Genomic DNA, 12,807 nt, shown 5'->3' on the forward strand with positions numbered 1-12,807 from the left:
TTCTTCCATTCACTACCACCTCCTAATGCACATCCCAGGGTGACACATTTCATCCCACTGCCTCAGAGCTACTTAACCTCTGTCCCATCAGCCAGTTGGGCCTGAGCATTCTTTGTTTTGGGGACTGTCCCTTGCCCTGTAGGATGTGTAGCTGCATCCCTGGCCTCTAGTCACTCAACCTAGTAGCACCCACCTCTTCACCAGTTTTGAGCTCTAAAAATGTCTCCAGGCGTTGCCAAATGTCCCGAGTGGCAAAATCATCCACTGTTGAAAACCACCGCACCAAATGGACTCAGCAGAGGTTTTTGAACTTTGTATGCTTCAGAATCACATAGTGAGCGTGTTAAAAATGCAGGTTTCTGGGCCCCAGCCTCAGAAATTCTGATCCAGTAACTTCAGGAGGGTGCTGGGAATCTGCACTTTTACCAAACGGTTTTAACTGCTATCAGTGGCCCTCTGGAACTTTTGGGAAATGCTACAATAAAGATTCAATGAAGTAAAGAGATATCTTTCCAAAATGCAAGTTTCCCCTCTGCTGCACTGAGGGAAGAGGGAAGCCCACTAGCTGGGGAGAGCAGGCAGCTGGAGAGTGGTGGGCGGTGGGCAGGCCTGCCCTGGGGGCACCACCGGAAGGCTTAGGGAAGGAAGGTTGGCCAGGGCTGCCGCTGCCGGTCAGGAGACAGGATGCTAAGGGGACACGGCGAAACACCCAAGTCAAATTTAGCCCATTTCAATGGATTTTTGCCCAAAAGCACTCTTGGCCCTTTAAAAGTTTGTTTTCTTCCCTCTATCTGGGGACGGGCCCTGTACTAATCTTTTCATATATTTTTTTTTCCATTTAATCCTCTCTCACACCATAGGAGAAAGCTTATCAACTTTTAACATGATTTCTTTGGAAAAACTCATTGTCCCAAAGAACTGACTACAAACTAACTTTTGACTAACGTCTTCACAAAATAGTGATGGCCTGTGCCCATCCTGGAGCTCCACTGTCTTTAAAAACTCTGCAGCTTGGCTAGAATGGGCAAAGACTCTCTGAGTTGGGAAGACAACGCGTCTCTCGTGGGCTCACTCAGCCCCCGGACTCTGTCCCATTACATAAAGAAGTCCTGGTATGTTGCCCAAGAAGAAGACATTCTCAGTTTCTCTCCCAGATAGTCCAAATTAGAAAACGAAAGACAAAGGGCTTACAGTACCTTCCCATTCTGATGCCACAGGTGGGGGGAGGGGCAGACAGGTGCCGTAAGTGTGTGAGACTGGGTGGGACTGTGACTCACTCACTAGCCAGCTCTGGCCATCTGCTGACACGTGGAATGACCTGTCCAAGGCTGTCGGCTCTTCTGAGAAGCCAGAAATCCAGAGTTTTATATGGAATTTTTAAAACATTGGCAACTAAACCAAAAAATAAATAAATAAAATAAATCTTTCTCCTATTTTGACCCAAACAAAACATGCCATTAAACTGTTGGTTTATGACCTCTGTGTTCCAGATTCTTTTCTGGGTAGGACACTGCTGGTACTAGGCATTCTATCTCCACTCTCTTTCTCTCCCTGCACCCCCCTCCCACTCCCGTCGTCTCTCAATCCCCTCAACCTCCCACAGGAGTATAATTTCCAACTCCTGCGAAGAACCTTCAGCCTCATTTTCCATCAGAACCCTTGGCTGCCAGTGTCTAACAAATGGGGGCGACTCTTTAAACTTCATTCCATCTTTGCCCAGCCTCTGTAGGTGGGCTGTGCTTTCCTTCGTGCCCTTCTGCTGTGCCCTCCCTCAACCAGCACCCTCTCTGGTTGCTGGTTGCTTCTGGATTTCCCATTAACTTGCTTAAGTCATCTGTCCTCCCTGTCCTTCAGGGGCAGTGAGGGGAAGAGGATGGGCAGTTGATGCTGGTGGGTCTCTGAGCATTCCAGACCCTCAAATGGCATTCTGGCCAAGCCCTGGGGAAGTAGCAAGTCTTCCCCAGGCGAATGGCTGGAGGGGCAGCGAGGGAAGCTGGATTCTCAGCAAGGGGCTCTCAGAATGGGTCAGGATTCTAGTGTGCAAATGGAGGTCTAGACACAGGAGTGCCTCCTGTCTTTAGAGGATTATCAATATCCTATACAATGAACTAAAGGTCAGAGGCCTTTCTTCATTTAGGGGTGCGAAATAAGCCTCCCGATTCACTATGTGATCATGATTGGAGGTTGGGGGATGAATAATGACCAAAACTGACCAAGCCAGCAAGGGCTTGGTGTCAGATTTCATGTGATTTTTAAAATATATTTGTAACGACACTTCTTGTACACCTGAGTTTATGGTTACAAATGTATCCTTTCTTGTCATCATTGCTATGATATGGACAAGTTTCATGTGATTTCAGTCAATGTTCTCAATCAAAAATCCAATTCTCAGAAGCCTCCTGACTTTTCCAAATACCCACTTGCTCAACTCTTCTGTTTCAGATGCAATCGTTTCATGTAATGGTTATTTGTGGGCAGCACTAAGGCCTACATCTTTTGGTAACTATGATCTTGATGCTTCCACACAAATCTGATCAGACCTCTCTCACTCTGCCTCCACTGCCCTCACCGAAATCTGAAGCTTGTATCTTTTAGGAGAGAGGAAGAAACCCCAGGGACCTCATATCCCTGCTGCCGGGGATTAAATTTGTGGAATGGCCTTGCTTCCTGAGCTGTGTGCAGCATTGAGATCACTCTTCTGGTGATGGGATGGTCATACTGGGCAACAGGGTTGGGTCAATCAATCCGTGTGATAACATGCTAATGGCTTTAGAGTGATATGAACATGGAAGTGAGGGGAGAAGCCGTAACAGGGAAGCGATTCCCAAAAGCTGTGCAAGAGGAATTCATGGATGCCAGTCCATGCACGTCGTACAAGTCCTGGTCCCACACCAACATGTCGCCACGTGCAGGGACCGCCTTCAACAAAAATGGATAAAGCCAAGGCATTTGGGGCTCCTTGCCACTCTGCCTCACTTTTTCCCTTCTCATTGCTTTTGAAAGACAATTTTTCTGTTAGAAGAGAAAGGTTTTGTTCTGGTCTTCTTACACAAAAGCACACACACAAAGCATTTTCATCAATAGAGACATTTGGCATAGCATGTTTAGTTCAGGGAGTGAGGAGAGGTGAAGCAAGATGGAGCTACAAAAGAGTGCTATACACAGAACTGGGAGTTCTTTTCTGGGCTCCACCACCAGAAGCTGTGTGGCTTGGGGCAAGTTACTTCCTATCTCTGAGTCTCTGTGTTTCCTCAACTGTAAAATGAAGGTTTTGAACTTGGGGAACTCTTAAGACTCTCTCTTCCAGTTATGCTCTAGTGATCAGGGGTGGGAAGAACTGGACAGATCAGAGGACGTATGAGAGTTGAAATAACAGGGGAGCGCCTGGGTGGCTCAGTTGGTTTGATTTCAGCTCAGATCGCGATCTTAGGGTCATGGGATGGAGCCCAGTGTCAGGCTCTGTGCTGGGCATGGAGCTTGCTTAGGATTTCTCTTCCCTCTCCCTCTGCCCCTCCCCCTGCAAGTGCACTCTCTCTCTCTCTCTCAAAATAAATAAAGTCTTTAAAAAATAAAAATAAATTTAAAAAAATAAACAAGGGGCTCCTCGGTGGCTCAGTCGTTAAGCGGCTGCCTTCGGCTCAGGTCATGATCCCAGGGTCTTGGGATTGAGTCCGGCATCCGGCTCCCTGCTCCGCGGGAAGCCTGCTTCTCTCTCCCACTCCCCCTGCTTGTGTTCCCTCTCTCGCTGTGTCCCTCTCTGTCAAATAAAAAATAAAAAATAAAAAATAAAATAAACAATAAGGGGACTAACGGGAACAACAGGTCAAATCTGTCAGGATTTTTCTAAATTCTAGCAGGATCTACTTTTACATTCACTCCAAGAAAGAAACAGGAAGGAAAATATAACACCCTCAATGACAACCTGTCAGTTTTAGATGGAAGTATTTCCTCCCATCCATATGACCACACTTTTAAGCAACGATAATTTAGAAAAGAGGTAAATGCGCAGAGGCAGAGGCAGAAAGCCATCTGTTACCTGTGAGGGCCTGACCTACACCACTCAGGTCTGCCTTTCTTTTGCATAAATCATGGGACTGTCTCTTCAGAGGTTTCCCACAGTTATCAATCTCCCTCTTTCAAGGTTAGAGTTACTAGACTGTCTCTTTGTGTGGTAGGGCCTTCTTCTCTTAGCACTTTTGTCCAGAGAGAATCGATAAGGGCTAACTCTTGCTGTTCCTACAGTCCTCAGGTTGGCTGGCTAGACCATGTAAGCCATGATCCCGGCCACTATCACTCACCCTGGCCTGCCCCTTGGACCGGCCTGGCTTCCGACACTCCCCAGAATCCTACACTTGATGTTTGGATGTTTTCCCACGACCTGACTCCTCTCACACCGATTCTCTAGAACTGAGCACCTGTGCCCAGGCCAGTATAACACACCCCTTTCTGCTTTACTGGTGAAGCCAGCTCAGTGTGGGTAAGAGGATGCTAAAGACATTTCTTCTCCTCTCTATTAACACAAAGATGTTAAAAATGATTTCCTTTAGGAAACTGTCCTGAATCCATTTTCTAAGCCAAAGAGATCCCAACAGACCAATGGGAAAGGAGACCTGGAGTTTCAGGATCTTAGGCAGCATTTTGTTCAACTCTCTTACTTTAAATATGAGATAATGAGGCCCAGAGAGGTGAAATGACTCACCTAAGGTCACCCAGCTGGTTAGCACCAGAGCCATTACTTTAATGCAGATCTCATAACTCCTAGACCTGTGCTGCCCTGTGTGAGAGATACCCGGGGCAGACAGAACATCGTGGTACCATGGACTACTTCTAGTCTACACAACAGACAATAGACAATACTAGTCTATTGGCTCAGTAATAAGCCATACCATTGAACAAGGAAGGATGGACGGTCAGAGTAGTCTGTGAGATTTACAAAGGATGTAAGTAAAATTCCTCAACATATATTCATATTTGCACACAAAACTGATGAGCCCAATACCCAAGAACACTTATGTGGGCAAACACTTTGCAATAAGTGCTTTTGGGGACTGTTATGGTTTGAACTATAACCCCCTCAAAATTAAGTTGAAGTCTTAACGCCCAGGATCTATGAATGTGACCTTATCTGGAAGCAGATATAATCAAGTTACAATGAGGTCATACTGGATCAGCATGGGCTCAAGTGTAATGACTCCTATCTTTATAAGAAGAGGGAAATTCGGACACGGTCACATCAGCGAGAAAGCCACGTTGAAGACCGAGGCAGAGACTGGAGTGATGTTTCTCCAAGCCGAGAAATGCCAAGGATTGTTGGCAATCACCCAAAGCAGGAAGAGGCAAGGAGGAATCCTCTCCTTGAGCCTTCAAAGAGAGTATGACCCTGCCAATGCCTTGATTTCAGACGTCTAGCCTCCAGAACTTCGAAAGAATAGATTTCTGCAGTGTAAGCCACCTAGTTTGTGATATTTGTCAGGGCAGCCTGAGCAAACTAACACAATCTGGGGAAATTGCTGGGGTGGGTTGGGCTGAAGTGAAGAGACTGAAATCATGCAAATAAATGCAACGAGGCAAGGTCTGCGGGTCGGTCCTGTACTAAAGCTGAGGACAGCCCGGTGTGGTCCTCCATCTGCGGCATTCCGGTTCACAAACTTCCAGGACTGCCTGTCTTGCTCCGAGGTGGAGTAAGAGGGTGGGAAGAAGATGGGCAGCAGGGTGAGACAAACCTTGATCTTCAACCCTGTGTGCTATTCACTTAGGTTGGAAAGGGTGGGGTAGGGCTGGCTGTCGTCATTCGCAGAAGGCGGTCTCCCTTGGAGGGCTACCGTCAGAACTGCTGTACGGGTCTGTGGCAGCTCCAGCGCAGTTGGTTTCTTTGCCTCCGCTTTATTTAGCTTTCAACTAAATTGTAAGCAGTTTGGGGGTTGGGAACGGGAACTAAGGTTTTAAACAGCTCCCATGGGAAGAGAGGAGCTGGAGTCATTAAATGGGGGGCTTCGAGGCCCTACAGACCAATCATCTCACTCTAGGGCACGTGGTGTGGTCTCCGTACTCAGCACAGACTGTTGGGCAACTGAGACCCCCGAGTGAATGTTGGGTGATGGACAAAGTGATTTGGGAATACCTCATAAAGAAACAAGACTTAATCTTATGGTGGAAACAAAAGTCACTATTTGGCACCATGTCACGGACTTCACTCACCTCACTGCTTTGCTCAGACCGGGTCTGGTTGTCCCACTTCTGGCTTGGTATCTCTCAAAGAATGGCTTGCTGGCCTACCTTCCCTGAAAGATCTTCAGAGGGTTCAAGGCCTGAGCTTAAATGAAAGTGACTCAAAAATAGGTGCTCAGAACTTATAAAACATTTTCAGCTGTATAACTGATTCTATATTATAAGACCAAAGGAACAGTAAATTAAAAAAAAAAAAAGATTTAGGGGCACCTGGGTGGCTCAGTCCGTTAAGCGTCTGACTCTTGGTCTCGGCTCTGGTCATGATCTCATGGGTCATGAGATGGAGCCCTGCCCTGGGCTCTGCACTCAGCGGGGAGTCTGCTTGAAGATTCTCTCCCTCTGCCCCTTCCCCCATTCATACTTGCAGGCGCCTTCTCTGTTTCTCTCTCTCTCAAGTAAATAAATAAATCTTCTAATTAAAAAAAGATATTTAACCCAAAGTCAAATCTAAGTTAGAGTAGAAGGCAAATATAGTTCCCATTGTAAAGATAAAAGATGCAAGACAACAAAATAAAGAGTAACTATAGCTCTGTCATTTTCCCCCAAAAGGAATGCAATCCCTTCCATTTCTGCCCAAGCAACTGCCTTTCTTACTTCCCCTGTCTTATTGCTCTATCACTTAGTACATGTGACATATTATATTTACTTGTTTATTCAATCAGGGCTCATCTCCACTCACCAGAATGTGAGTTCCACGGGGGCTCAGACCTGCTCTTTTTTATTCATTGATGTATCCTCAGGTCCTGGAACAGTTCTGGTCACATAATTGGTTCACAATACATATTTGTTGAATAAATGAGTGAATGAATAAAAAAATAAATTTGGGCAGGGAAAGGAGAAGTCACATGATGTGGATAAGGAAGTAGAATATATGGCTACTTTTTGCCTACAAAAATATATGGCTACTTTTTGCCTACTTCTATGTCCCACTAGCCATCAAGAATATCTCTCTCACTTTTCTGCTCTGATTCCATCATCACTAAGCAAATTTTTATTTATTTTTTTAAAGATTTTATTTATTTATTTGAGAGACAGGGAGCGAGCAGGGGGAGGGGCAGAAGGAGAAGAAGAGATCACAAGTAGACTCTGCACTGAGCACTGAGCCAGACTCAGGGCTCAAACTCATGACCTGAGGCAAAACCAAGAGTCGGATGCTCAACCAACTGAGCCACCCAGGCGCCCCTAAGCAACTTTTTTTTTAAAAAAGATTTTATTTATTTATTTGAGAGAGAGGGAGAGAATGAGCAGGGGGGTGGGGAGAAGGAGAAGGAAAAGCAGACTCCCCAGTGAGCAGGGAGCCCGAGAGGCTGGGTTCCATCCCCGGACCCTTGGGATCAAGACCTGAGCCAAAGGTAGATGCTTAACTGACGGAGCCACCCAGGCGACCCCTAAGAAACTTTTGATTTAAATCTTCCTATGTGCATCTTCCTACAGATGGGAATACAGGGATCACAATTTGGGTGCACTTGGTATGATAATTATTAACTGTAAATTAATAGGTTGGCATTTCATTTTTTTAAATTGGTTCATATCTAAAAGAATTCTGAGGAACAGAATCTCAACCAGGATGGAAACCTGGGGTGAAAAGAGCAAAGAATAGCACACAGGGAACTTGAGTTCTAACTCTCTTTTTGCCTCACCTGGTGGCCTTAAAAATTCACTTCTCTGGGCTTCAGTTTCCCCACAGAGGCATTGAACTTGATAACTTCTGTGTCCCTTCCATCTTTCAAAGTTGGACTTCTATAAAAATTAACAAAGTATGCACTTCCATATATTTTTACCTTCTATGAGAAGTGTTAACTTGTGTCTCACGTCACTGTCTATTAGGCAATATAGTGTGGCTCACCTGGCTCACGGGGTTCAGCGCCTTCCCTGGGGTCAGTTATCATCACCATGAAAAGACAGACATCCTCATTAAAAATCTAAAATGGAAACACTCCCTAGGGAAAGTGGAGGGCACACAGCAACTCTTTTCACATTCAAAACTGTACAGGTGTGTGGGTGTGGGGAGGTGGGAGGAGGCACCAAAGGAAAGGCAAGGCAGGGCTGAGAGTACAGGATGTCTCCGTGCTGGGAAGGCAGGTGCAGAGAACACAGATTTGGAGTCGCTCTTTTCCCACTAGAGCCAGACACTTCGGTTGACAAAGGAGAATGTGCCCCTGAACTTTCAGTAGACAGATGAAGCTATTTCCATTACGAGCCATGCCACTCCGGGGGAGGGCAAGAACTGAGTGTCCCATAAGTTTATCTTCCTTAGAGGTTTGACTTATCCATTTGCCAAGGCTGTCCCCTGCCTCCTCTCCCTGGAACTCTCTCAGCATTCATTATCTGCCCTTCCTTGAGATCTTATTTGTCCAGTTGTGCTAATTATTGGCTATCTCTCAAATTTACACCTTCATATCAGACTTCTCACCTGAGTGCTGGTCTTACATGACTACTTACCTGCAAATTAATAGCACTGAGATGTCATTACTTTAAACATTATGTGGCCTAAGCAAACTTAGCACGACCCCCTTCCCAACTCACTCTGCTTCTATCTCACTCCTCAGAACCTTTTTATCAATAATCACCCACAACCAAACAACAATAACAAATTCACCGGTCTACCCACTGTTCAATAAATGTTCACTATTCTGCTATTTGTATCATGAGCTGAAATGGTCTGATGGATCACCCAAGACTATGGAGGCTTCTCGCAGAGGTTCTTGTCTTCACCTCCTTTCTCACACCTCCACTTTAATCCAGGTTCTCATCCATTCATGCCTAAACTCTCGGAGTAGCTTTCCGACTGGCCTCCCAATCTCTAATCTCTCCCTGCTTCCATCCATCTCAAATCAATTCAGGTTGATCCTTTTGAAACCACTTTCATCAAGTCACAGTTTGCCTACAAACCAAGCGAGGGTTCTTGTTTACCAGTCACAGTGTTTACCAACTCCCCCTTGACATTTAAGAACTTCAGTCAACGGCTCCTTCTTCCCCAAGCTACCCAGGATCTATATTTGTCTCTATTCAACTCACATGTGTTTGAGCACCAACGATGCGCCAGCCACTCTATCACCAACTACCCTCCAGCATTCCCCTCTTCAGTTAAGCCCAGCTTATAAGATCCTCCCCTGTGGCCACCACAGTGATACCTGCCTTTCAGACTGCTCATATTTTTGCCCTGCCAGGAATCTCCTCCTTTCTGTCAAACCGGACCTGATATCTCTTCCAAGACACACCTTCTGAAGGTTTCCCATGTAAATGAATCCCCGACCACAACAAACCATTTCCTTTTTCTGAATTCCTTCAGCATTCTCACACTAGATTTCTATTGCTAAGTATTGTTCTCTTATTATTTCACATGCATTGGTTGGTTTTCCTTGACTGAAATGTGAGCTCCAGAAGAGCAGGGGTCAAATCTTTTTCTCTTCTCTTACCCAGATCTGGAATGAGCAAGGGCATGTGCGACGCCAGTAAGGACCCTGATTTTGCACACAGCTCATGGACAAGGCCCACTTGCCGCAGTGTAGGCAATAAAGCCGGGGGCGGGGGGGGGGCACCAAAGACCTAAGACTAGCTCTTAGCACAGGCACAGAGACACGGCCACGCTTTCAGAAGTACTTGATAAATGCTGAATTACATTTTTAAAAATAATTCAAGTCCCTTACACATCATGCATTCCTCTAGCACAGAAATCCCTACCGAAATACAGTGGCTGATAGAGCCCAGCAGGTCTCAGTCACTAAACAGATTTGAAATTCTTCACCCTTCTTGGTCAGAATGCTAGGTCCAGGGGGGCACAAGAAGGCACCATCTCGCCGTCTCCATCAGAAGTTGTCCCTACCCCCTGGAAACTACCTACAAGTTAGCACCAGTTCATGGCCTTGAACCAAAAGTTATCTGACTTCAGTACAAGCCAGATATTCCTAGGGAAACCCGTAAGCCCAGCTCCCCTCCTCTCAGTCCAGTTACACAATGTCTTGTCCAAACCTAGAACCCAGCCAGGTGGTGTGCAGCCCCTTGCAGAACACAGGGAAGATGCCCCTTTCCCCAGGAGTTCTTAGAAGGAGCACAGAGAGGGAGATAGACTTACCCTCACATAGTAGTTCATGCCCATCCCCAACAGGTGCTGCAGAAAGTGCCTGTCCTGCCTGCTCCCTGGGCTTGGCTCCCCAGGGCCAGGAAGGGGACAGGCATCGGGAGTTAAGACAGTTGCCCTGTGCCCCACCAGGTCTGGCTGCGGCGGAGGTGCGGACCCAGCCCTATTTAGACGGGTCTCAGGGGAAGCTGGGCCACTGGGAGCCGGGTCCTGGCTTTCCTGGAGCTTCAGCCGGGGCACCTCTTTGGTACCCAAGCAAAAGTTTTTCAGACTCAGCAAGGTGGCTGGGTTGGCCAGCTTCACGCTGGCCATGCGAGGGATCAAGGTGCACAGTGGGGTGGGGCTCTCCTGGGACGCCAAGGTGGCATCGTCAGCCGGCAGGTGAGGTGCCAGGGTGGGGTAGGGAGGCTGAGGCGAGCCCTTGTTCCCCACCGAGGCTCCGGGGCTGCTTTCGTCCAAGGACGTGATGGACTCATTCCGAAAACGGCTGTACTTGGCCCTGTGCAGCATCCCGGGGTGCCCGAAGAGTCCTACATACAGCACAAGTCCTGCCAGGCTGTCCTGACCGCGTTTTCGCATAGCCTTGGCAGTGCTGAAACAGGATACTGTTGCATAAATCGCCTCGTCGTCTGCTAGATAAACGGAACGGAAAGCAAATGCCTCAACGCCCCACGCGACTTGCGGCAGCCACCTCTCCCAACTCTGCACTCTCCCTCGCCCACCTCGGCTCCCAGGCCCTTCTGGGTGACAGCCTGGGGAGAAAACGCCTCCCCAGTTGATTTCAGTCCCTCCCTGGCCCCAGCGGCAGCACTCGGTGTTCTCGCCTTGGATTCCTTGCCGGGAACGCCTGGACCGGGGCTCGCGGTGGCAGGGATCACTCACGGCCAACTCTCAGCACGGAACCGGGCCGAACACCGGCCAGCCCGTCCCGCCGCATCGCCAGCGGGCGGTGCAGGAGCCTTGCAGGAATATTTAGCGCCCCCCACCACCAGCCTCCCCTTCTGCACACAGGAACTTTCAAACCTGCTCCCTCCGGCTCTCACAGGGCGGGGCAATGACTGGCCTATTAACCCTTTATTTGTTCCAGTGATTGTTCATTTAAAAAAGGAAAAAGAGCAAATGTCTATATGAGCCAAAGGCCCTTCAGCCTGAGTTCGTCGATTCTGATAGCTGCCCTCTCTTGGAAGATCTTGTCTCGCATCCCGTCCGGGCCACAAGCCAGAAGTACTAGTGACGGGCGGTGCTCCGCATTATTTCATGGACTTGCGATCCCTCCGTGTTCCTCAGATCCCCTCCCAGCCTGCCCACCCCAGCTCTGAGCTCCCCTCCCTCCTGGACTCAGCTCAGAGCTTCTTTCAGGAGCCCGTCGGCAGCAGAAGGCTGAGATGTGCAGGATGATGCAGAGTGTTGAAATTTTTATGAATGAACTTTGCTGAATGAATTTCTCTCTGTGTGTGCAAGCTAATAAATCTGTGAATGAAGCTGAGAATAGCTGTAATTGACTGATGGTCTCAGGGGTGCTTGGTTTTTATCCAATCAGGCGGCAGCTTGATGACTCATGCACCATAAATATACTAAACTAGTAGCCAGGAGAAATAAAGCTGGAAGGAGAGATTTTATTTTGTGGTATCTGATGAAAGGGTTAAAAGGAAAGGCAATCTGTACTAGGAATCCTCGGGAAGCTGGGTAGCAGCAGGTGAAAAGTCTCTTTTCTTTTTTTTTGAGAATGGCCGGGAAAGCCAAGCAGAAGAGCTAAAATTTAGTTCCATTGTTCCACGGATATTAGGACATATGGTACACAACTCCGGTGGGAAGCCGTGATGCATTTTTCTTAGAAACATAGTTCTTTTTTTATTGATTGCTGGTTCCATCTCCCATCTCCCGTCTGGTGCAACTTCCTGTACCTATCAAATGCATTCTGAAGAGATGATGACAACTGCAAAGGCTTAGCACACAGGAAGCCAGGAAGGGAGTCAGGAAAGGGAAATGCAGGTTCTTTTAGGAATAGAGAAGAGGAAACTGCTGAAACCCAGGGAAGATGTGGAAATCACATATCAGAAGAGACAAAATCTCTGCCGAAGGTTAACATTTCTCTGTAGACCAACGCTCTTACATCTGAAATTGTTCGTTAGTTTACAAATTAAAACAACGTGGCAACCGCGGGAATCGGAGATGTCACCTTCATCGTCTTATTGTCCACAAGGCTGCATGAGGCTCATGTGTATTCATGACTTTGGTGGCCTGAGCTCCCTTGGGATCTAAACACAGGTTCTGAATTAAATGGTTGCTTGTGACCCACTGAGAGGCATCCTGGCTGGCTTCCTGCTTCCCCAGAGGAAGAATGCACCTTTTCACATGCTGTCTGCCAAAACCGTTAGGATGTGTTTTTCCGTGGAAGGCCTTTTTGTCTCTTCATAAACCTTCCCTTCAATCCCAGCTGACCTCTTCTCCCCACCCCCACACCTTCTGGCAAAACTGAGAGAGTGGCTAAGTCAGTC

The 12,807-nt window shown here is 47.4% G+C and overlaps 1 protein-coding gene across 3 annotated transcripts in view; it reads right to left on the reverse strand.

Moving 5' to 3' along the window:
* Positions 1-11,622, reverse strand: part of SHC4 (SHC adaptor protein 4) — a 129,670-nt gene extending 118,048 nt beyond the window's left edge. For all 3 annotated transcript variants that reach the window (XM_025884140.2, XM_073876966.1, XM_073876965.1), the window contains exon 1: positions 10,304-11,622. In XM_025884140.2, the coding sequence (XP_025739925.1) occupies positions 10,304-10,888 (585 nt within the window). In that variant the 5' untranslated portion in view covers positions 10,889-11,622. The remainder of the gene's footprint in view (positions 1-10,303) is intronic.
* Positions 11,623-12,807: the final 1,185 nt, after the last annotated feature.

The sequence above is a fragment of the Callorhinus ursinus genome, unplaced genomic scaffold, assembly GCF_003265705.2.
Source record: "Callorhinus ursinus isolate GAN/ISIS: 27379988/994484 unplaced genomic scaffold, GSC_fseal_2.0 scaffold25, whole genome shotgun sequence".
NCBI classification, from domain to species: domain Eukaryota; kingdom Metazoa; phylum Chordata; class Mammalia; order Carnivora; family Otariidae; genus Callorhinus; species Callorhinus ursinus.